This window comes from Onychomys torridus, chromosome X, assembly GCF_903995425.1.
Source record: "Onychomys torridus chromosome X, mOncTor1.1, whole genome shotgun sequence".
Taxonomy (NCBI): domain Eukaryota; kingdom Metazoa; phylum Chordata; class Mammalia; order Rodentia; family Cricetidae; genus Onychomys; species Onychomys torridus.
In genome coordinates, this window is record NC_050466.1 from 17742068 (window position 1) to 17767182 (window position 25115).

The following is a 25115-nucleotide window of genomic DNA, read 5'->3' on the forward strand; positions in this document are numbered from 1 at the left end:
AGACCCAGTATCAACCTCTGGTCTCCAAATATGTACGTGAGTTCATGCAAAAATAAATAAAAAATACCTAGGAAGAAATATAACCAAGGAGGGAAAAACTATAATCAAAATTTTAAAATGCTTAAGGCATAGTTTAAAAGACCTTAAGAGACAGAAAGCTCTCCCATGCTATAGGTCACCAGGATTAACACTGTAAAGAGAGTTATATCACAAAACTAAAGATTCAAAGCAAACCCTATAAAGATTCAGGTGGCATTTCTTCCAAGGATCCTAAAATGTACATGAGTGCCCAAGAGATTTCCAAGTACCCAAAACAATCCTGAGCAGAAAAATAAATGCTGGAGGGATCACAAGACCAGATTTTAAGCTCTACTACAGAGCCACAGTACCAAAACCACCATGGTACCGGCCCCCAAACAGGCACATATACCAAGGGAATTTACAAATAAAAATCTAGGGGATGGGGTTGTAGCTGAGCAGTAGAGTGCACATGTCTCACATGCATACGGTAGATATACTGGTTCAAATAAGGTAGATCCCTGAAACTTTTAAGAAAAAGACACAGTGCTCCTTCAAATACCTATAGTTTGTGCCCATCATTTTGCATTGCTGGGCTTCTTGGAGCTAACAATTAACAAACTACACTCACAGAAGGGCCTAAAACCCCTGGAGAATGCTGGACTAGACAGATGTAGATGGGGTGGGAGAAGGCAAGAAAATTATGCTGGCTACTTGTATATCAACTTGACACAAGCTGGAGTCATCTGAAAAGAGGAGACCTCAGTTGGGAAAATGTTCCCATCAGACTGGCCTTGTTTGATGACTGATGAGGGAGGGTCCATCTCCTTGTGGGTGGTGCCAGCCCTGGGCTGGTGGCCCTGAGTTCTGTAAGAAAGAAAGCTAGCCATGAGGAGCAAGCCAGTAAGCAGCTCCCCTCCAGAGCCTTTGCATCAGCTCCTGCCTCTGAGTTCCTGCCCTGTTTGAGTTCCTGTCCTGACTTCCTTCGATGATGGACTCCAAGCTGTAAGATGAAATAAACCCTTCCTCCTCAAGTTGCTTTTGGTCCCGGTGTTTTATCACAGAAATAGAAACCCTAACTAAAAAGTCTTAAGTGTAGACAGGCCTGCTGGCATTTTGCCTTTGGCAATTCTGAGGGCAATTTGGGCACCTACCCTTCAAATGCAGTGAAGTTTTTATTTCTATAAAAATCAATTATTTAGAAGCAGGTTTGTGCGCCAGTCGGTGGTGGCGCATGCCTTTAATCCCAGCACTAGGGAGGCAGAGGCAGGCGGATCTCTATGAGTTTGAGGCCAGCCTGGTCCACAAAGTGAGATCCAGGAAAGGAGCAAAGCTACACAGAGAAACCCTGTCTCGAAAAACCAAAAAAAAAAAAAAAAAAAAAGGAAGCAGGTTTGTGATCACACTATCTGCTGCCATTCTGAACCTGAGGGAGTGCTCCTGATCTTAAGTGCATTTGTGGCAAATATTCAGTTCAGGGATTAAGGGGGCTCAAAGAACACAGGTCCATTGGCACTACAGATGGAGTTCAGCAATCTATTCAATCCAAAAGCACTTTACCTGGAGTCCAGAGTCAAATGCCAACTGCATTCTTAACCTTTTTAAGCCCTTTACTCTTCTGGATACTCTCTATTTGGCTTCCAGTTAAAATCATTTCCTCCCCTTGAGTCCAGTCCTTTGGACTCTCCTAGGCCAATTCCCTGAAAGATTTTTGTTACACTGTTTGCAAACCAGTCTAGGGCAAGCTGACAGGATCACACCCTGCTGATACCTCAGTTCTCTCTGGCTTTGTGGACAAGCTTCAGGGTAGTGCCAGGTCTAGGGTGAAGTTCACAGAACTTGACAGAGAACAACTCAGCAACCAAGATAAATGAATCTCGGTGCAGTGTTTTAAAAACTCAAAAAAAGCCGGGCTGTGGTGGAGCACGCCTTTAATCCCAGCACTCTGGAGGCAGAGGCAGGCTGAGTCTGTGAGTTCGTGGCCAGCCTGGTCTCCAAAGCGAGTTCCAGGAAAGGCACAAAGCTACACAGAGAAACCCTGTCTTGAAAAACAAAACAAAAAACAAACAAACTAAAAAAACAATGCAAACATCCTTGGATTATGAATGTTCAAAACTTTACAAAGACAGGATCCTATCCTGTACTAGCGTGACCTTGATTCGTGTGCCTCACTGTAATCCCAGTCCTGGGTCTCCAAGTAATTTTTTTACAAAAATGCGTGAGTGGCCTGCAGTCAGTGTGTCTGAATGGAATCTTTTTAATATTCCATTAGGTATTTATTTCGATTCCTGAGGTTTGGGAAGGTTTTGTCTGTCTGGAGCGTCTTCACCCAAGGCCTGGCCTTAGGCCCGAGTTTTTGTTTTTTGTTTTTTCCTTTGGGCACATTTATCTTCACCCTTCCTCGCCATTCCCAGACCCTTCTCAGGATCCAGCGTCCCAGTTGTAGGTAGGTAGGTATTGCCTGTGGCCGCCCCTTACTCTGGCCTGATCAGGTGGCAAGGGCAGGAGAGGCTAGGAGGGCGACCTCCCTAGACTCCTCCCGCAGGTCCCCAGCCACTCAGCAGCTCAGCCATTCTGCGCGCCTGTGCTGGGCGCCTGCCTCGGCCCGCCCCTTACGCCGGCAGCTCAGCGCCCGGCTGCCACTATATAAATCGGCCATTTGCTTTGCTCCGCCCCAGAGCCCGGGAGTCAAAGCCGGTTGTCAACCCAGCCCTGTCCCGCAGTCCTCTGCCTTTTCTTTTTCTTTCAACATGACAGATGCCGCTGTATCCTTCGCCAAGGACTTCTTGGCAGGTGGAGTGGCCGCGGCCATCTCCAAGACGGCGGTAGCGCCCATCGAGCGGGTCAAGCTGCTGCTGCAGGTATGTCCTGGGATCAAGGGGCCCAGGCAGGAAGTCGGGGATCCGAACAGAAAGGGGGGTACCCTAGCGGGAGAGTGGGGCTCAATCTTTAGATATGGGGCAAGGTGAGGCCGGGTCTGGCCACAGAATCAGACCAAAAGGCAAGCTGGAGGAAGGCGCCTTTAAGGACCTGGAGTTGGAGTGTCGCAAGTGATCGGGGGCCAGAGGGAGCCGAGGCGCTTGGGGCCATGCCCAGCACAGAGAACTAGGATAGGGCAGCCGGAGAGGCACCATCTAGCCCGGATTTAGGGGTAAGGGCAATAGGCCTGAAAGCAGGCCCTGGAAAACAACACCTGGCCTTACCGAGAACCTCAAGGTCACGGCAAGGAGATTACAGCTTTGGGCAGGCCACGCGGACCGGTTCCGCGGCCGCGCCGCCTGTGAACAACGCGGTGTAACCTCGCCGGCCGGCAGGCCGGAAGTGGACGCTGGGAAGAGAGAGCATGTGCCTGCTACGTCCGCCCCCGCGCAGCCCCTCGCCGGCCTTCCTGCCGCGCACTCGCCGCGCTGTGCCTCTAGAGGGCACTCGTGAGCGAAAGTTTAGTCACCCTTCCCCCTCCCAGGACAAAAGTGGGGGTGGGGCGAAAGGGAAGCGGCTCAGGAGACCAGAGAAGTTAACCGTGCTCACCAAGGTGACCGAGTCCTATGCAGGTCCCACCCTAATGCCTCTGAACCTGACATGCAAGGAATGACCTTTCTTCCAGGTCTAAAGGTCATAGATCCACTTGGGAGTGCCCCACACAGAAGAGGCTTGCCTCTTCTTCTGATGGTGCAGATCAATTCTTAACCCCTGTGATAGTGTCTGCACTTAGGAGTGTCCAGCTCGTGTGATTCTGAAAGCTAGATTTGGAGAAAGAGGAACCAACCTTAAAGGTTATATGTCTATATTCTTCCTTTTTTCCCTTCCCTGTGGTTATAACTGTCCCTATTGCCTTTTTCCTGTCCATCAGGTGCAGCATGCCAGCAAGCAAATCACGGCAGATAAGCAATACAAGGGCATTATAGACTGCGTGGTTCGTATCCCCAAGGAACAGGGAGTCCTGTCCTTCTGGCGTGGTAACCTGGCCAATGTCATCAGATACTTCCCTACCCAGGCTCTCAACTTTGCCTTCAAAGATAAATACAAGCAGATCTTTTTGGGTGGTGTGGACAAGAGGACCCAGTTTTGGCGCTACTTTGCTGGGAACCTGGCATCAGGTGGTGCCGCTGGGGCCACATCCTTGTGCTTTGTGTACCCTCTTGATTTTGCCCGTACCCGTCTAGCAGCTGATGTGGGCAAAGCTGGAGCTGAAAGGGAATTCAAAGGCCTTGGTGACTGCCTGGTTAAGATCTACAAATCTGATGGGATTAGAGGCCTGTACCAAGGCTTTAATGTGTCAGTACAGGGCATTATCATCTACCGAGCTGCCTACTTTGGCATCTATGACACTGCAAAGGGTAAGTATGCTATATACTTAGAAGGCATGGGAGGTTTGGCTATTTGTTTGCACTGCTGGGAATTCAACCTAAGGGTCGTGTGCTTACTAATCCAGTACTGAGCTGTATCCCCAAGCCCTGGTTATTTTCTCTCTCTCTCTCTCTCTCTCCTTTTTCCTCTGTTTTCTTTGAGACAGTCTCACTGTGTTTCCCTGGCTGGCCTGGAACTCACTATGTAGACCAGGCTGGCTTCCAACTCACAGCCATCCACCTGCCTCTGACTCCTGAGTACTAGGATTAAAAGGCGTGGGCCTCCACACCCAGCTCCTGATTTCTTTCTTAGATAAGGTCTTTAGTTAGCCCAGGCTCACCTTAGATTCAAGGTCCTCCTGCCTCAGGTTCCCAAGTGCCTTAGATTTCGGGCTTGTACCATTGTGTCACCACGCTAAGCTCTGAAGCTGTGGTTGTGGGGTTTTTTTGTTTTGAGACAAGATTTCTCTGTGTAGTCATAGCTGTCCTAGAACTCACTCTGTAGACTAGGCTGGCCTCAAACTCACAGAGGTCCTCCTGCCTCTGCCTCCTAAGTGCTAGGATTAAAGGTGTGCGCCGCTGCCACCTGGCCTGAAGCTTTTAAGAGATGATTTGAAAAATCATTGCACCTACCTAAATGTAGATATTATTTTCAGGAATGCTTCCAGATCCCAAGAATACCCACATCTTCATCAGCTGGATGATTGCACAGTCTGTCACTGCTGTTGCTGGCCTGACTTCCTATCCCTTTGACACAGTTCGCCGTAGGATGATGATGCAGTCAGGACGCAAAGGAAGTAAGTTCTGCTTGAGCCTAAAAGTCATGGGCATGGGGCAAGTTATGGCCACAAACTAGTGATGACTAAAACTGCAGGCTGGGGCTGGGGAAGCAGCTCAGTGGGAGAATGCTAGCCTACCATACTCAAGGTCCTGGGTTCAATCTCCAGTGTCATAAAACACTGTAGATAGTGAAGGGATGAAGGTGACCACATCCATGTTGGCTGCACAACTGCCTTGTGAGCAAGCAGCTTTTTGGATGCCTATGACTTGGAGTGCCTTATTGTATTAAGAGTTCATCCCTGTACTCCTATCAGAACATTAATACTTAAGCATTGCCTGTGCTAATGTGTAAATACTGGGTTGAAAACTTACATTAAGTACTTGGAATAGCTCAATAGTAGAGAGCTTTCCTAGCATGCACAAGGCCCAAGGTTCCGTCCTCAGTATGACTCCCCCCCCCAAAAAACTGAAAATACCTTTTAAAAGTGGGACTGTTTTCTTTAGTGCTGTGAACATGGGGATGTTCATTGGCCTCTAGACATCAACTCCATGTCTTTTTATTCTTTGCAGCTGATATCATGTATACAGGCACAATTGACTGCTGGAGGAAGATCGCTCGTGACGAAGGAAGCAAGGCTTTCTTCAAGGGTGCATGGTCCAACGTTCTCAGGGGGATGGGTGGTGCCTTTGTGCTCGTCTTGTATGATGAGATCAAGAAGTACACATAATTATGTCTTAGGTGTTCTCCTGAGAACAGGCATGTTGTATAATACACCGTATCTTGAACATTCTGGACAGATTCTCTGGGCTTGTCTGTTTTATCAATGGCAACTATTTACCAGTTGAGAAGTGGGAAGCAATAATATTCATCTGACCAGTTTTCTCTTAAAGCCATTTCCATAATGACAATAATGATGGGACTCAATTATATTTTTTATTTCAGTCACTCCTGATAATAAAAATTGAAGAAATAAAAAATATCTAAAGATAGTTTTGTTTGTTGTTTCTTTCCATATAAAAATCTGCTTTGTGTGTGGGTAAGCACTACATTTGAATAGAGGCCAGCAGTATCTCGTTGGGTGAAGAAACACATTTTTTGAGACAGGGTTTCTCTGTGTAGCCCTGGCTGTCCTAGAACTCACTTTGTAGACGAGGCTAGACTCGACTCTGCTTGGCTCTGCCTCCCGATTGCTGGGATTAAAGGTGTGCACCACCCCCCACCCCGGCTGAGATGAGATGAACTTTTAGAACCAATTGTCAGCAATCAATTTTTTCAATGAATAGCTTGCATATGTACCTGTCAATATTCCCAGTGCACTAGCGAAATAAAATTTGGGATCAGTGTATCTAAACATTGTTGGTCTGTAGCCTGTCTTAGCTGTATGAGCTTTCCCCCCAAAAGTATCATATATCTGCTTTTCCTACTCCTGTGGTTATTAAACAAGAACCATAAGCCAAGTTGTTCACTTTTGAATGGCTAACATCACCTTATTTAAATGTTTCTCTGAGATAGGAGGTGATCACAGTTCTCAGTTTTCATCCAGTTGCCTTCTTTCATCTTCACCTGGCTCGAGCCATTTTTATTTAATCTCATTCAAAGCAGAGGATTAGGGCTGGCACTGCTCTGTAGTGCTGAGATTGCAGTGCTCTTCAAGATTATGGAGAGCTGGATGACAGCCACAACCTCGGAACTCCTTTGACTAAGAAAGAAGCGGCACCTGCATCTTGCCTGACATGCCCACAGCCCTCAGGGAAGAATGTTCCTGTTTCTATTGAATAAACTCTTATTTGGGGTCCACAGGGGAGTGTGTGCAACTTCAGAAGCTCTCAGTAGGGCTCAGAAATACAGTGGATTTTGCCTGTACCATGGGATTTATATGCAGAATGAAGTATCCCATCCAGTCAAGTCTCAACACGTATAGGAAGTAAGATGGGTACACTTGCAGATAAAGCTCAGGACACATGAACGCCACTCACTGGTGTGTTAAGGCTGTTCACTGACAAATAATGGGACCTATTAATAATGCCTGGGTGATGCTAAGGCTTTTTGCTGTGCACCTACTGGCCAGGCACCCAAGTCACAGTGTAGCTTAGTTAAGAGCACTGTGTTGATGACAAGGAGGTGACAGCATTCCCCATTCTCTCCTGTGTGAAGATGGCACTTGGTGTTGCTTTGCCTCAATTCATTCTTCTCCAGTGGTTGGTCCCCGTTCCAGCACAGAAGATAAAAAGAGCATCATCTGAGATGTTTCTGGAGGGAAGTATTTTAAAAGTGTTGCTTTTCTGGTATCACAGAGGCCTAGAGTAAAATCTGAACTCTAGGTTCGACAAGTTACTAAATTTCTCTAAGCCTCTGTTTTCTTATGCATAAGGTGAGGGTAATGACACCTGTTTCAGGAGGTAATTGCAAAGGCTAAATTGTTTATGGGAACCAGATGCTCCAGAACATATGTAATAAGCACTTCCTAAATGGTACCTGTGATCATCAGAAGGTAGTTGAGCTTCCAGAGTTCTGTGATCAGAAGTACCTGGATTTTCATACTGTATGACCTCAGACAAGTCAGTTAATCTCCAGGAGCCTCAGTTACCTCACTGGTAAAATGGCAAGACAGTGATGCTAGCCATATTTCTTGGAGGGTGCTGTGAGGATAAAGAATGCTGTTGAGTAGTGGGTGTGATATACGGCATCTAATCAACACCCCAATGTGAGGTTTCATTTTGCCATTCAGCACCCATTCCTATTAAACAAAGTATGGCAGTACTTATGAATAAATTCAAGCCCACCTTTAAAAAAAACTAGACATATCATTTTGTGTAGCATTGATATAAAATAAACTTCAGCTCAGGCCTTTCAGTTATAGATTTTGTTCCTGAAAGGGAATAAGAGGCTCTCCACTTAGGGTTGCAAACACAATACAAGAGGACAGAGGACCCAAGCCCCCTTTATGGTTATTACAATAGATGTGTACTCACTGAGCTGCCAGCTATTAAAATAAACGTAGGACTGGGCATTAATGATCAGGAAGCAAGAAGTGGTACCTCCTGTCATTGGGTGGCTGACACAGATGAGGTGGTGGTGGTGGGGTTTCTGTTGTTGTTCCTGCTATTCTTGTTGTTCAATGATTTTTGAAATTTAATTTAAAGACAAAGTGATTTTAATCTCTCCAAGCTGTGCAGGATAGTGCTATAGAATTCATTACGTCCATTATGCTCATGCAAACGTTGATGGTACACAATCTTAGCAACACCCTAATTTATGCTGTTGTTTTGTTACTATTGAATGCATAACAGGATCTGTGGAGCCTGATTCCAGGTGAGAGAGCCAGAATACAGGTCAGCTTGTGCACAGCGCGCTTTCTATTCCGGAGGGCCACTCCACTCGGTCTCTGGAAGCAGAGTGCTGCCAGTGCTCCAGACTGCCGGGGAAAGACAAGAGGTGGCTTCCCAGAGGGACAGCTTTCGTGGAGGGTAAGTCATTTGAGCCATTATTTTTTGTATTAAAGGAGATGCAGATGTGCTAGACTAGGGGTTTATTAATTAGAAACTATTTTTAAAACCTAAACTGCAAAGTGAGTTCTTGTAAACAAGGACCATTGCTGGCACTTCCCCCAGACAGGGAAGTCCATTCAGTCTCCTCTGCTGTTACGGATACTTTGGGAGAAAAAAAAAAAAAATTTTCAAAGTATTGATGGACTGTGCAATGGCTTTTCAGGCATCAGTGTTACTAGGATGCTTTCTATTTCTCCTTTGATATTTGTGGGTATGGTGTTTATAAGTTGCCATTTAGTTTTTTAATATAGTTAATGTCTGTCCATCATAATCAAAGCTAAATCGTAAAGACGAGGCATAAAATGCAAAGTAAAGATCTCTCCATCCATCTGCCTCTTCCATGCCTAGCATCCCTCCTCAAAAGTCACCATTATTGGCAATTTCTGGTCTATCTACCCATCCTCATCAAATTGATGCTTGTTGTTACAACAGTAGCTGATTTATCAGAACCATATTCTCACCAGTTGGATTTTAAAATGTCATTTTTTTTTTTTTTGAGAAGCATGTCACTCAGCGGGAGCCAAGACTCACAGATGTTGTCGGAGGCAAGAGGGCAGGGAAGCGGTGGCTTTTAGACTCTGAGCACCGTTTGCTGAGTGTGGCTCTTTATTAACACCCCAAAACAGTACTTTCCTTTGGGGTTTTAGCCATGATCACTGAGCAACCAGGGGGCAAATCATCAAACCATTTCTAACATCTCAGAGCCTTAATTTGTCATCCATGAAAGACAGAGTCTGGGGAGAAGATAAACTCTAAAGTCCCTTCCAGTTTATATAGCCTCCAGCTCCATCATTTTCACATAAAATGCTGAAGCAATGAAAAGACTTGGGTTAGGTGATTTAATTCTCCCAGAGCACAGTTGAAAATACCTACCACAATCGTAACTGCTTCATTTCTGACTCACAGCAGTCATTTACAGACTGGGTGGGTGGGTAAGCAAAATTACAAATGTAAAGATTTACATCAATTTCAGGACCAAGCAGAGCCACAAAATTACAGCTCAGGGTGGTAGGTCAGAGGTGATTCGATTTACTTCCAAATAATTAACATCCGTCTTTCCAAAGCCTTGTCTTATTATGTGTAATGCGCACTTCTGTATGCACGTTGAAATTTATTTAAACAACAAATAATGGATGCTGCAATTTGGGAATGCCTTGTGTTACACTCCAAATGTTTGGATGTGTTTTCCTGTCATTTTAGCCATTATTTGCTGTGTGTGTGCAGGTGAATAAGGTCAGAGGCATGGTGCCCCTCTTAGCCAAAGGCTCAAAAGAGCCTTTGGTATCCCAGCAACAGATAGAAACACCGTTCAAGTGACAGATTGGGTGGTTGCTTTTACTGGACCCTTTTCGGAGACAAAACTGAGTTGAATTAAAGGAGCCTATTAATCTATGGTTTCCCCCATGACTATCAACGGAGCGGGCAATGGAAGAGAGCCTTGAACATCCATTCTGGGGTTGGGGAGGAAGAGTCAATCCCTTAGGCCATTTGCCAACTCAGGGAAGACATTTAGCACTGTGAGATTTAGAACCTGATCATATTAAAAATATTAAAAGCATTTCACTGCCTACCCAAAGAAAAGTCTCTTCCAGATAGCTTTTGACAGGTCAACTTCCAAGGGCCTCACGTTTGGGAGTGAAAAGAAAACTCTTCTGTCTGAATGAGCGCCAATGGCTGGCTGCTGAGAAGGGAGACATGTTAGCAGCACAGCCCGTCTCGCCGAGACAATGCTGAGGATACGTCCTCCTCACCAGCATCCCTTGCACTGGCCCCTTCCAAGCCCTAGAAAGGGGCCTGCAATGCATTCACTTTAGATGGTTTGGTAAAAATTTTCATAAGGTTGTTTTTGTTTTTGTTTTTGTTTTTTTGTTTTAAGAGGCTCTCAAATCCTAAACCTGGATCCATTCCTGCTGTGGACTTGGAGGAGATGAAGGGGTTTAGAGGAGGAGATGAAGGGGTTTGGAGGAGGAGATGAAGGGGTTTAGAGGAGGAGATGAAGGGGTTTAGAGCCAGCGCAGCATACCAGGGCAGTGGCAGGATCTAAGCCTGGGACTTCCTTCTTACTTGCTCTCTCCCAGAGCCAAACACACCATTCCTAGGCTTCGTGCTCAGGCCTGAGCGCTCACTGACTTTTCCAACGCTACAGCTACAGTGTTTCACTTGATACTCAACTTTTACCTAGCTGCTTTGTTGCCTCAGTTTCTGTAGCATTGTTTTAAGGCCTTGCTACAAACTAATCCCTTTAATCCGTGTCTGTTTTTCCCCAAGGTAGGCTAGACCATTATTCTAGAAATACTTTTGAACCACTTGTTTTGCCTTTGTGGTAGTTGTTCATTTGTCTTATTTGGTTTTTGTTTGTTTGTTTGTTTGTTTGTTTGTTTGTTTGTTTATGCTGGGAATCAGAACCAAGGACTCACTTATGCTAGTCACATTCTACATAACTAGGCTGGACAATTTTAGTCTTCTTAAAACTGTTAATTGCTTTATCAATATATTTTGTTTTCATATCACTGATGGAAAGCTAGTGTAAATGATGTATCCTTGATCTGTACATTTTTCTTCTTCAGTATTGGAGGTGAACTTAGGGGTTTTCTGCATGCAAGGCAAGAATTCTAGTAAGCTATATCCCCAGCCCGATTTGCACATTTTTTTAAGACCAGTCTCAAGAAAACTCCACATGTGTTGGGTAGAAAGTAAATTAGATACAGGTTGTAAAGAAAGAAAAGGACACTCCTGGAATGGACTGAACAATCGGCACATGTGGTTGTATTTTATAACACTGATTATGAAAGGGAGCAAAGGTCAAAAGCATATCCGGCCTCCTCCCAAGCAGTCTGTGCCATTCAGCCAGCCAACCCCGTGCAATTGCCAGGGCCCTTGCAGCTCCCTTTGCTCTCACAGTATTTCAAGGAATTTGCGAGGACCTCACCTGATTGCCCAATCCTGTGATTTCACTCCCTAGAGAAAGAAACTGCTGCGAAGAGACAAGCCCCTGAGACCTTTAAAGGCAATGATCTCCTTTCACTTTTGCAAGTAGGCTCAGGGTTCAGGAGTCCATTCATTGTAAAAACTGAGCTGTAAAGCTGGAAGAGGTGGGAAGGTAGCGAAGTGGTAGAGTGCTTGCCCTGGCAGCCAAAGGCCAGGGTTCAATCGTCTGCACTGCAAGATATTTTTTAAAAAGCCTTGTAGTAAGTAGCTTCAAGAAATGAAGGTCAGGATAAAAAGCATTTGGGCTTATGGGTAAAAGCACCCTACTTACCACTTAGACAATTAGCCACAGAAATTCTAATCCTGCCGGGTGGTGGTGGTGGCACATGCCTTTAATCCCAGCACTAGGGAGGCAGAGGCAGGCAGACCTCTGTGAGTTCAAGGCCAGCCTGGGCTACAGAGCAGGTTCCAGGAAAGGCTCCAAAGCTACACAGAGAAACCTTGTCTCTAAAAACAAAAACAACAACAACAAAAAAAACAAAACAAAGAAATTCTAATCCTACTTCAGCTCCATGTTTGTCTTGAGTCAGTTTTTCCATCAGGAAACCTACTTTGTGCACGAGGGTGGGGGTGGGGGGCAGCAGTGTGCGTGTGCATGCGTGTGCACATGTGTGTGTGTTTACATCCAAGAAAGCAATTTTTTTCCAGGAAGGCAAATTTTATATTAGTTGATTGGCTGAGGCAGGGTCTTGCTATGTACCCAGGTTAATTTGGAATTGACAATCTTTGTGATTATCCTATCTCAGCTTCCTGAGGGCTGGTGGAAATACAGGCATGTACCAGCATATCCAGCTCATTTCTTAAATGGGGCTATAGTTATTTTGGGGTTTCTAGAGCAAGACAGATGAAGACAGGTATCTGTATCCCAGAATCTAATCAATATTTATATCTATTATTCAACTAATATTTGGCTTAAAAGGGCTTATTGGGAAATGTTATCATTTTTACTATTTTCTACAGAGAAAATATTTTCCAGTTTCAAATAACCCTGGACTTCTGAATTTTAACCTATTTTTAATGTTCAAGCTATCTGAGTATTATTTCTCCTGCAGTTGTACATAAAATGTTTTTACATTAAAAAAAGGACAAATACTATAGAATTGTATTACATGAAATATATAGAATATACAAATTCAGAGACAGAAAGATTAGACATTATCTCAAGATGGAGAAGAAAAGAATATAGAGCAATGATTTCCTAAGTACAGAATCTCTGTTTTGTGTGATGGAAAAATCCCACAAATGGACAGTAGTATCAGGACATAATATCATGAATGTAATAAATCAATACAATTAATGTAATTAATGAATATCATCAATATAATTATCAAATGAATACTGCAAATGTAATCAATGAATACCACAAATGTAATTAGTATCATGAGTATAACTAATGAATATAATGAATGTAATTAAACAATAAATTTAAAAAAAATTCCAGTACAACTAAAAAAAAAAAGAAAAGAAAATGTGCTTCTGGTTATGAAATCATTGCTGCTACTGCATACCAAGGGTTCCTCTCAAGCTACAGATGCAGGATCATGGCCCATTATTTTGACCTCTCCTATGGCAGGTGTTTCACTATGCACACTTTACAGGAATTCAACATACCAGCCCTGAGATGCAGGTGCTATTGTTTGCTCCATTTTACAGTTGATAAAACCAAGACATAGCAAGGTAAAGGAATGTGCTCTGTACTATCTGACTCATCAGAAAAGCTCAAGGCAATCTATCAGGGATGAGCCATAAAATGTATTGAAATGTGAAAGCCCAAGCAAGGCATGGTGGTGTGTGTCTGTAATTCCTGAACTCAAGAGTCAAGAGGATCTTGAGTTCAAGGCCAGCCTAGGCTACATATGGAGAGCCTGTCAAAATAAAATAACAATAAAAGTCAGATAGTTTAGCACCCACCAACAAAGTCCTTTTGACAAACACCAAATAGAAATTTTAATCACAAAAAGCATTGCTTACAGAGTCCATTATTAGTGAAATTATTAAGGCCACTCCATGTAGTTAAAAGGGAGGTTTATTTTGTAGGGTAACTTACAAGTGAAAGGATAGGTAACAGGGTCTGGGAAAGGTGTAGCGCAGTCTGGCAGTGTTCTCTGGAGAACTCTGCTTGGTCTACCTCCAGCGTCCTGGGTCCATGAACCAAGAGAGCTGGTGCATCCTGATCTCGGGTCTTCAGGGTCCTCTCTCAGCCCCGCCTTGTAGGCGTGACAGTTACTGAAGCCTCAATGGGGGTTGGAACTTCCAGATCAAAACTGGAATGGCTACCCACTACAGTCCATTTTTAGCTTGTGGGTGGTTTTCTATTTTAGCCAATGTAGGAATTATTGTTGCACAAAATATTCAAACCTAAAACTCTAGATTTAAGTTTTATTTTATTCAAATATCTTCATCATCTCCAAAACACTTTCTTTCTTTCTTTTTTGCTTACAGACTGTTTATTTTGTCAGTGTGAAGCCTTTGTCCTTAGGTTATTTAAGTAGATAAGACTTACAGAGCTATAGTCACCCATGCTTGTCATTTCTATAGCTATATTAGTTAGGTTGTCCAGATTTACAGAAATAAAACATAGGTCAGATGGACAGGTAATCTTCAAATACTTCATAGACCTAGAGAATATGGCATGTAAATAACTTAGAATTCTGTTGATGTGAGACACAATTGCTCCTGGCAGCACCAATATGATCCTGAGAGAATGTTGGGTTTCTAAGATATTTCTCAAAACACTTTCCTTTAAGATTTATTTATTTATTTGTATGTGTGTGTACTAGTCCCCAGGATGGAACTCAGGTCATTAGGCTGACCTGATGAGCACCTTTGTCCACTGAGCCCTAGGCTTGCTTTTTAAACAATGGGTCTTAGCCCAGAATGCTAAACACCTCTCATGGTGGCGGGGATACAAGGCTCAGGCTAGAATGATTAGCCTGTTGGGTGAGGCCCCAATTACTAAGTACATGCACGAGAGCAAGTGACATTGGGCACCCTTCACTTTTAGTCAGGGTGGCACTCAAAAAAATGCTAAGGCTTTGGCTTTGGACTATTTTCTCTAATTGTAGCTCTTCTATTTTAAAAACATTTATTTATTTATTTACTTACTTACTTGTTTGTGTGTGGGATGCATGCATGGCACTGTGTGCCTGTGGAAACCAGAAGACAACTTGTAATCAGTTCCCTCAGTTCTCTCCTTCAACCGCCAGGGGTGAAAGTCAGTTCATGGGGGAGAACAGCAAGCACTTCAGCTGCAGAGCCATCTCACCAGCACCTGCCTGCACCTCTGATGGAGAGACTGGAGCACACCCCTTCTGTTCTGTGACTTGCGCACATGCGCGTAGTCTCACTTGCCAGTCTCTGGTCACATCGGCTGTTCTTACTTCTATAATCTTTCTTTCAGGGTCGATTCCCCTGCAAGCTTTCCCCTGCCTTTCTGACTTGTATCTATTATTTTTAAGCGGACTGCTTAGAGGGAAGATCTGGACACAATAGGAGTTTGGAAATAGCATGGTTTCTGTCCTGTTGTTACATTGCAAGCTAGATGATCTGAGAGGCAGGGGCATGAAACAACCTCCTCCCATTCCTGTGTAAAGCACAGATGACTCCACTTCAAATGCTTTTACCACCCTCTAAACATATGATGGCCATTCCTTCATGAACTTCTAACACAGAGCCTCCATATAGCTAGCACTTGATGGGCATCTGCTTGTGATGGCTCCAATAATGAACACTGGCTGTCACATAAGATGATTCAAGCCACTCCAAGGGGAGAAGAGCAATCATATTACTGGAGCACCTGGGGACACTGCCATTAGAGCTATACCAAATGCACACCCATGTGACTAACTAGGGCTTATTAGACCAGACATGTTCCTAGGCCTGAGCCTAAAGTGCCCTACTCTTAAGCCCAGCCACGGAAAGCAGATGAAAACCTAGAGTGGATATGAGGCTCTGACCTGCTTTAAAAGCCAGTGGGGACTGTTCTTTCTTATATGCTGTCCCCTCTCACAATGAGGTGCCTAGTCATTTCTTCAGCTTTTGCTGTAAGGCAGACTTTCCTCTAATTGCACGTGGCTTCTATTTAATCCCTCCCCTCAAGCCTTACAATGCAGGTTCTGTGATCACCATTTCCCAGATGGGGAAATTGAGGCAGCTGAACATTTTGACGTCCACAGCTGAAAACCCGAAAGAAAAGTGTATTAGTCAGGTTTGCGGCTGCAATAAAATATGACAAACACACACACACACACACACACACACACACACAACAACAACAACAACAACAACAACAACAAAACCGGCCGGGCATTGGTGGCACACGCCTTTAATCCCAGCACTCAGGAGGCAGAGCCAGGCGGATCTTTGTGAGTTCAAGGCCAGCCTGGTCTCCAAAGCGAGTCCCAGGAAAGGTGCAAAGCTACACAGAGAAACCCTGTCTCGAAAAACCAAAAAAACCAACCAACCAAACAAACAAAAACAAAAAACACCTTCGGAAAGGGTTTATTTCAGCTTACAGATTTAGTCCATGGTGAAGAGGAGAACTCGGAGATAGGAACTCAAGGCAGGAACCTGGAGGCAGGAACTGATGCAAGAGGCTATGGAGGAACACTGCTCACTGGCTTGCTCCTCTTGGCTTGCTCAGTTTGCTTTCTTATACACCCTAGGACCACTGCCCAGGGATGGCACCATACACAGTGGGCTAGTCCCTTCCACATTCAACCAACAATTTAAAAAATGGCGCACAGGCTTGTGTACAAGGCCAATCTGATCAGAGCGTTTTCTCAATTGAGGTTCCCTCCTCTCTAATAATACTAGCTTGTGTCAAAGTGACAAAACAAAAAAACCACCTAATCAACATACAGATTTCCACTTCAAGAGGGATGGGGTGGTGTCTGGAAAGAGGATTTAGAAGTGAGCAGGACTCAGACCAGGAAACATGGGCCTGTTTGGGTACTAACCCAACATACTTCAGGATTGCCTATAGCGAGGTGCTTGTGCAGTGGTTCTGCCCCTTTCCAGGTGTGAGACTCTGGGCAAAACACTAAACTCTCAGCACTTCATTTGTTCTGTTGTAAAAATGGCGATTGCCACCTGTCTAGCGTTGTGGTGAGGATTAAATGAGTTAGTATTTTGCCAGAAGAATGTTAAAAGACGAAATGCTTAAGTGTTCCTTCAGTAGCCGCCCATATGGTCTCTTAGATGCCGGGACTTTCCCTGGGAAAGTTTGTCAGGGCACTTTCAGCATGGTGGAGGACATAATCACCACTGGGAAAGCGGTGAGCAGTTGAAGGAAACGCCCGGCTCGCCACGCCTAGAACCAAGGACGAATAAGGGAGAGGGCTGGGAACGCCCCAAGCGGAAATCGCAATTGCTTCGAGCCTAATGGGGATTGGAAGCCGCTTGGCGCCGGACTGGACGAAAGAGAAGCAAAGAAAGGGGCGGCAGCACAGCGTGGTGCAGCGGTAGGAGTGGCGGCAGCGGAATACCCGTCACTTCCGCCTCCCCGGGCCACCTGGGTGTTCTAGCCGCTCTTCCCGAAGTGACCTGCAGAGGGCGCGCTCCTCCACCACGCAGTCTGTTCACCACACAGGCTGCCTGCCAACTAATGCAGTCCGACCCACCTCCTCCAAGAAGCCTTCCCAACACCGCTCCAGCCACTCGCTTGCTCTTCTGAACCCTCAAAAACGTCATCAGCACTGTATAATTTAGAATTTGGGCATGTGCTGGCTGGTCGGCTAAGTGTGTGGGGTGTGTTAGGCAAGTCTTAGCTCCTCAACAATAGCATACCTAGTATTTCCTTCAATGGCACATGTCCAACAAACGCTTGGCACGCCTCAACTTGCTGTAGAAGCTGCTAAAGGAGACTTCCAGGGCCCTAATGACATAGTGCTTCGAGGTAATAAAAGAGGCACTACAAGAGTGCCTGAATGGCCTCAATTGCCCCGTAGAGCCTTGACCGCCCAGATGGGGTCAGTGTAACCCACCTCAGAGGCATGTGCAGGGGAGTTCACTGATTTACAAAACAAAACAGAACAACAACAACAACAACAACAAAAACATTTGCTGAGCCCCAGCTTTAATGTAGAACCCCTTATAACTTCTTGCCCTCTGAAAGACAGCCCTGGGAAAATGTGAAGAGCAAGAGCCTGAGTCTGAAAAATCCCTCATGCACACTAAGTTGTGTGACCTTGGGCACACCACGTCTAGTCTCTGAGCCTCATTTTCCGACTTCGTATCTTAGAGTCCAGAATAGGGGTGGGGCTGGGGCTGATCAAAGAATACAGTAATCGGATCTGTCATTCTTTCATTTTCCTGATGAGACTATATTCAGGAAGTAATTTGAATTACAATTTTCTAGTTGAAAGATAAAATGCAAGTGGCTTTTTGTGACAATCATAAAATAAAACAGCTATGATGGCGCTTTGTTAACTGAAAGCCTCTACAAAGGTTTGCCACTTTCCCCACTGTTGAAATCCATAATAAACACTCAGCAAATGTTTCTTGGGTCAAGAGATAACATCCATATATAGATTGGAGAGTTATGGCTAGAGAGCACCAAATGTGTGCTAAATGCATTATCCAGACACTTGGGTGGCTCAAATAAGTGTTCAATGAAATTCAGTGAGGGGAGGAAAAATTGTGGTCAGGGGTCAAGGGAAACTCCACCATGGAGGGAAGATTTGAGATGGGCCCTGGTAACTGGCTTGAATTTTTGGCACAGGAGCATGAAAACAATGAGGAACTCAAGGCCTGACAGGGTTTATGGTGCAGAAGCAGGATGGCACAAAGGGCTGGGAATCACAAGTGCCACTGGACACAGTTTCGAGTTGTGTAAAAGGCTCTGCCCTGTGCCTATGGCCATCCCTGGCATACACTGGCCTCTCAGTGTGTGTTTCTGTAATCAAGGAAAAGGGGAGGAAGGGAGGAAGGAGTGTGGGAAGGAGGGGAGGGGAGGAATTTGGCTGTTGGGACAAGCAGAGCAGCAGAAACTACAGCTGCTCAGAGTAAAAATAACCGCTCTCGAGGGCATTAGATGGTTTTTGTTTTGTTTTGTTTTTTGTTTGTTTGTTTTTTGTTTTTTTGTTTTTTGAGACAGGGTTTCTCTGTGTAGCTTTGCGCCTTTCCTGGAACTCACTCTGTGGCCCAGGCTGGCCTCCAACTCACAGAGATCCGCCTGCCTCTGCCTCCCGAGTGCTGGGATTAAAGGTGTGCACCACCACCACCCAGCAGGATTAGATGTTCTAAGAGAAGACCGAGACATGCCTGTTGGCTCATCCCTGTATCTTTAGCATAAAGAACACTGGCCAGCACGAAGAGAGAGAGGAAAGTAGACGGGGGCTAGTTGGTAAGGATTAATGGAAGGGGGACAAGAGAGGGTAATGGGGGTGAGCATGATTGAAATACATTATGTAGATATATGAAAATGTCATAATGAAGTCTATTATTACGTATAATTCATATATGCTAATAAAAACATTTTAAAAAAGAACAGTAGCCATCACACAGAGAAGATTCTAGAAAAAAAAATCTGATGGAGTAAGTGAATGTGGCAATGGTGGAAAAGGCAAAGAGTGTGGAGGCTGAGGGCCCCAAGTTTAAGTCCTGATTGTTTTGTATTGCCTGTGTATTCTCAGGCAAGTTGCTTAGTGTCTCTAAGCCTCATTTTCCTTTCCAAAATAATAATATCCATCTCAAAATCATTCCTAAGATGAATGGACATAACACACAACTCTTGAAGACAGTGGATGGCAGTTTTACTTGGCTTTCTATTGCTGTGTTAAAGACCACGATCAAAAGCAACCTGGAGCAGAAAGGGTTTATTTGGCTTGTACATGCTTATCACAGTCCATCATTGTGGGAAGCCAAGGTAGGAACTCAAGCAGAGCAGGAAACTGGAGACAGGAACCGAAGCAGGAACTAAGGCAGGAACTATGGAGACATATTACTTACTGGCTTGCTTTCCATGGCTCTCTCAGCTTTCTTTTTCATACAGCCCAGAACCAGGACCTGCCCAGAAGTGGGACTGCCCACAGTGGGCTGAGCCCTCCCACATCAATCAAGAAAATGTCCCCATGTACTTGAACTTGCCCACAGGCCTGTTTGGTGAGGGCATTTTCTCAATGGAGATTCTGTCTTTCCAGATGACTCTATCTTGTGTAAGTTGACAAAACAAACAAACAAAACCTATCAAGCATAACAGCCATTGTGATCAAACCTTTTTGACCAGACCAGATTCTGGTGGAGTACTTTGTATACAGCAGGCAGCCAGATGATATTTGTTGTCTGACAGGTAGATGGGGAACTTGAACCTTTTCTCCCTGTAGGCAGTGAGAGCTTGGCATTCGAAGTAGAGAGTTAGATGACTAACATGAAGGTGTTAAGACATGGGTTGAAGTAGAGGGGCGAGGGTGCCAGGGATGAGGCTGTTGCAACACTCAGGGGATTTGCTCAAGGCTGGGATGGTGGCCGTAAGGTTAGCAAGAAAGGAATGGCTGGAAAGAGAGAATCAATAGAACAGGGGTTTTGTTTTGTTTTGATCTGAGGATTGAACCCAGGGCCTTGCACTTGCTAGGCGAGCACTCTACCACTGAGCTAAATCCCCAACCCATAGAACAGGGTTTTATGTTTGTTTATTTTGTTTTGTTTTGTTTTAAAGACAGGACTGAAAATTAAGAAAAAGAGCTAGAATGCTGCCAACACCTGCTAAGTGTAATTTCCCACCAGAGTCACCAACACCCCTGTTACAGACTAAAGAAACCTAGAACATTTGAGGGGGGCCCTGGTCAGGAAAGTCAGAGTGGCCAAGCCTCAGCAATGGTACTTGACAGTTTCAGAATTTGCATATATTTCCTCAAAGTGTCAGGAAAGCACTGTCCTCAAGGGGGCAGATGATGTCTAGCCAAGTGCAGTTTCAGCAGCAATTGTTTAGAAGGCAAACTTCCCTTAGATATTCTAGCTATCTGAACAAGCACAAAAATGGACATTGAGAACATTCCTTCTCTCTGCCCTATTAAAAGGAACGTCAGTCACAGAGGCATTTGAATTGAGACGTGGCGATGTCCTGAGCCCTGGGAAAACCCTAGCTGGAGTATGAGACAGAAGATTATTGATGTCCCTAGCACGTGGTTGCCCTTTTGCCTGCATCTCTCTAACAAGGCTAGAAGGGGGCAAAATAATGTCCAGTGAACCTGAGGGTGGTGCAAGCAAAGCTCCTACAAACAGATCCATCATGCTTGTGCTTTTCCCAACTGGAACCCAGGTTAGGGTGTTGTGAAAATCCAGAAGAAATGGAAGATTTCCTTCTTTCTTTTTCTTTTTTTCAAGACAGAGTTTCTCTGTGTAGCTTTGCGCCTTTCCTGGAACTCTCTTGGTAGACCAGGCTAGCCTCAAACTCACAGAGATCCGCCTGGCTCTGCCTCCCAAGTGCTGGGATTAAAGGCATGCGCCACCACAGCCGGGCGGAAGATTTCTTAATGAGCCAAATGGACAGTTAAGAAAGGGCAAGCCTATGAGAGTTAAGAGCACATCTCTGGGATCAGAGACCTGGGTTCCAATCCCACTTCACCATCTGAGTTCCATTGCCTGGGGCAAGCTGCTTAACCTCCTGAGCCAAAGTTTGTCATTGGTAAAATGGGGAGAGAAATACCAGTAGCCATCTCAGAGGTTGGCTGTGAATTTTGAATGAGACCATGCCTGCCACACAGTCAGCACTTAGGAAACGCTGGTAGGGAATTTTTGTTCTTGTTGGCAGTTAGAGTAAGCAAGGTGCTTCTGTTGAATAGACTGGATGTAAAACACTTGGATGGTACAAATGGCAGATTACTGAGCGGAAGCTACGCAGAGCTGGGGAAAGTGGGGGAACCGAGGTTGGGAAAGCAGAGAAGGAAGTGCACTCTAGGCAGAGGGAAAGCGGGGATGCTAGAGGGCTGCTAAGTGATGACTGGGCTGGCCCTGGTGAGTTTACACTGTCAAGGACAGAGTCTAGTTAGTATCATGGGGCTGAGCAGATGTCTGGCCAGCCAAGCCCAGCACAGGACCAGCCAGGTTTTGCCAGGAGATTGCTTTGTTCCTGGCAAAACACTAAGAAGTCAATGAAGTGATTGGAAAGAAAAAAATGGCTTGGGTCATTAGTGGAGCAGTCTCCTCTCTAATCTCAGTATTTATTTAGTCATTCATTCCTTGGTTGGTTGGTTGATGTTATGTGTGTGGGTGTTTTGCCTGCATGTATGTCAGTGCACCACATGCATGAAGTGCCCATGGAGGCCAGAAGAGGGCGTCAAATCCCCTGGAACTGAAGTTCACTTATTAGTGACCACGTGGGTGCTGGAAGTTGAATCTGGATCCTCCCATACAGTGGTCAGTGCTCTTAACCACTGAGCCATCTCTCTAGCCCCAGCATCAGCATTTTAGAAGAGCAAGGCAAATCCATGAAAGCAAGCTAAGTGTCTATCTAACACTTCCTATTGAAGGTATAGTCACTGGAGGAAAAAGAAATACGAAATAAGGCAGTCTGGAAGTGTCTTTGGTCTGCACCTTGAGCATATACAGTCATCCCATAATTTCCATGTGGTTTTGATTCCAGGACCCCTTCCTGACCCAGGATGCTAAAAACTGATAGATGCTCAAGTCCCCTGTGTTAGGCTAAGTGTTAGAACACTTGTGTAGCATGTATGCTGCCAGGCACACAAGAATAGGCACAGTATTTGCATGTAATATACACACATTTTCCAGATATACTATAAATCATTTCTGGGTTTCTTTGTTTGTTTTTTCGAGACAGTGTTTCTCTGTGTAGCTTTACACCTTAGACCAGGCTAGCATCGAACTCACAAAGATCCACCTGCCTCTACCTCCCAAGTGCTGCAATTAAAGGCATGCGCCACCACCGCCTGGCCCATCTCTGGGTTTCTCATTACATTACAAATATTGTGTATGAAAGTCTAAGACACCTTGGGGGAGTCAGTTCTCTGCTACTATGTGGGTCCATGGGATTACATTCAGGTCAACAGACTTGTCAGTTAGCAGCTCAGAGCCATCTTCCAGGCCCTTATTTCTGTACTCTTATAGTGACTATGTGATTACTGCTCTAGTTGGGGCGGGGGCAGCCAAAAGACATTTCAGCTGAAACTCGGGCCAGATTCTTGGCCAAGACCCCAAAGGGCCCTCCCAGGAATCATGATCTGAGCTAAATTTCTTATGGCATCTAATACAATGTATATGCTATGTAGACGATGATTAAACTATATCATTTAAAGAAAACGACAAGAAAAAAATCTACTGATTCAGTACAGATGTAATTAGGGAGTGGTCATTGAGACAGGGTCTCAAACCTTAGGCTGATCTCAAACTCACTACCTAACTCAGATTGACCTTGAACGACAAGCAATCCTTCTGCCCAACACCCCAAATGTTGGGATCATAGATATGAACCACCATTCCCAATGCACACGAAACTTAAAACACACACACACACACACACACACACACACACACACACACAACTATTTTCAGTCTACAGTGGCTGAATTTAGAAGCCCCAGATATAGAGGGATGATTTGCATCTAGAATTCCAAGAATATGGTCCAGTGGGACCCAGAGGTCAGCCTACAAACATTGCAGCTACAAAATTGCTCATCCCCCAGGCCTGTGACTATGTCCCTGTAACTTCCTCTTCCCCAGGAATAATAGACTGGAAGGAAATTCTTTTTGTATAGCTCACTAATTGATGAGTGAGTGAGTGATATTTTTGTGTGTATGTGGTGTGCCTGTGTGTCCACATGTGTATGCAGGTGTACTCACTTGTGCATGCACTTGGGGAGGCAAGAAGTCAACATCAGGACTCACGTTTTACCACCCTCCACCATTGTTTTTGAGACAGGACCTCCCACTGAACCTGGAGCCCCCACCATTTGGCTGGTCAGCAAGCCCCTGGGATCAGCCCACCTCTATCTCACTCAAGACTAGGATTCCAGACACATGCCACTGTGTCCTGGCTTTTCTGTAGGTGCTAGGGATCTAAACTCAGGCCCACAGGCTTGTACTGCAAACACTTTACCCACTAAGACCATCACCTCATCCCTGGATTTTTGTTGATGGTGGTGGAGGTTTGGTTTTCAATTTTTATTTCTTTGTTTATTTTCTGTGTATGGGTGTTTTGTGTATGTGTATGTACATATACCATGGGCATGCCTGGTGCCCATGGAGGTCAGAAGAGGGCATCTGATCCTCTGACACTTGGAATCTGGAGTTCCAGATGTTTGTGAGTCACCATATGGGTGCTCAGAACTGAACCCTGGTCCTCTGAGAGAGTAACAAGTGATCTTAACCACTGAGCCATTTCTCCAAGCTCTTGTTTTGTTTTTTGAGACAGGGTCTCAACTCTATGGCAGGCTAGAGCCTAGAACTCACTATATCAACTAGGCCGGCCTTGAACTTGAGCAGTCCTCCTGTCACTGCCTCTTGAGTACTTGGACCGTCATGCCAACTGGAAGGTGACTGTCTCCATTACTTGGGTCAAGGGCCTGCTCTAAGGTGTTCATTTCCATTTGTAGGTTTACCTTTCCCTGTTGGCAGATCCTGTTAGAGCCCTGACTTGGATCTCACAAAGCTGGGCCCTTCCCTCTCTGCCCAAATGGGTTACTCCTGGGTAATCCTTGGTTACAGGCCTTAGTGGGAAGCCTTAGTCTAACAGCACCAACCAAGAGTTAATAGTAAAAAGCATTTTTATATCTAGCTTTGGAACATCATAAGTGATTTTTTTTTTGGCACTGCATTTCCTTTCCTAAGTAAGGTTGGCTTAGGATAATATTAAAATTCGTTTTATGGGAGGCAACAGAAGAGAGTGAGTAAATAAATGCCTTTCCAGCCCATTGGTTATGGGCTTGTAACCACAGCTGATTTCCGTTCCAGTCACCACCTCTTACTGTTTGTCCTTCTGGGGCTCAGTTTCTTCTGTGCAAAACACAGGCAGCACACTGCACCTCGTGTTTTCAGAGCCCACATGAAATCTAAGGCCTTTGGTGTTCCTTGTCCAGTGCTGTGGCCAGAAGCACCGCAGAAAGTAGACTTCACAAGGACAAAGTCAGGCCAGGAATCGAAAGCCTTCAGTGTATAGTCGAGAAGAAAGTAGACAGCACACAGAGTGCAAGCCATGCCATTCGGTACCCTGAAACTCACTAGCAGCCGACTGACCTCTTGACTGTCTAACTCCCGGGACTGTGCTAACTCTCCAGCAGGTTTAGGCAAGAGCAAGCAGGTGGGGTTGGCCTGAGACCAGCTGCCCAGAGCCCGTTGGGAAACACGTCTCTACGCCAAGGGCAGGGCCAGGGACAATATGTATTTACAAGGTGAATGGTTATTACCTGTGATGAAGCAAAGACAGCTCTTACCTCAAAGCATATGAGAGGCCGGGAACACAGATTCTGCTTGTTGCAC

The 25115-nt window shown here is 45.1% G+C and overlaps 2 protein-coding genes across 2 annotated transcripts in view; both read left to right on the forward strand.

Moving 5' to 3' along the window:
* Positions 1 to 2639: 2639 nt before the first annotated feature.
* Slc25a5 (solute carrier family 25 member 5) lies at positions 2640 to 6130 on the forward strand. The gene is made up of 4 exons (XM_036174544.1): positions 2640 to 2879; positions 3869 to 4355; positions 5021 to 5161; positions 5715 to 6130. The coding sequence occupies exons 1-4, from the start codon at positions 2769 to 2771 to the stop codon at positions 5870 to 5872; spliced, it is 897 nt and encodes a 298-aa protein (XP_036030437.1). The 5' UTR covers positions 2640 to 2768; the 3' UTR covers positions 5873 to 6130.
* A 2430-nt stretch (positions 6131 to 8560) lies between these two features.
* Positions 8561 to 25115, forward strand: part of Ube2a (ubiquitin conjugating enzyme E2 A) — an 88861-nt gene continuing 72306 nt past the window's right edge. Inside the window, exon 1 of the mRNA XM_036175050.1 lies at positions 8561 to 8612. The gene's annotated coding sequence lies outside the window, so the exon portion shown is untranslated. The remainder of the gene's footprint in view (positions 8613 to 25115) is intronic.

Coding starts and splice junctions, on each gene's coding strand:
- Slc25a5 (XM_036174544.1), top strand. CDS start 2,769: ATGACAGATGCCGCTGTATCCTTCGCCAAGGACTTCTTGGCAGGTGGA. Junction 2,880..3,868: donor GGGTCAAGCTGCTGCTGCAG/GTATGTCCTGGG, acceptor CCTGTCCATCAG/GTGCAGCATGCCAGCAAGCA. Junction 5,162..5,714: donor GCAGTCAGGACGCAAAGGAA/GTAAGTTCTGCT, acceptor TATTCTTTGCAG/CTGATATCATGTATACAGGC.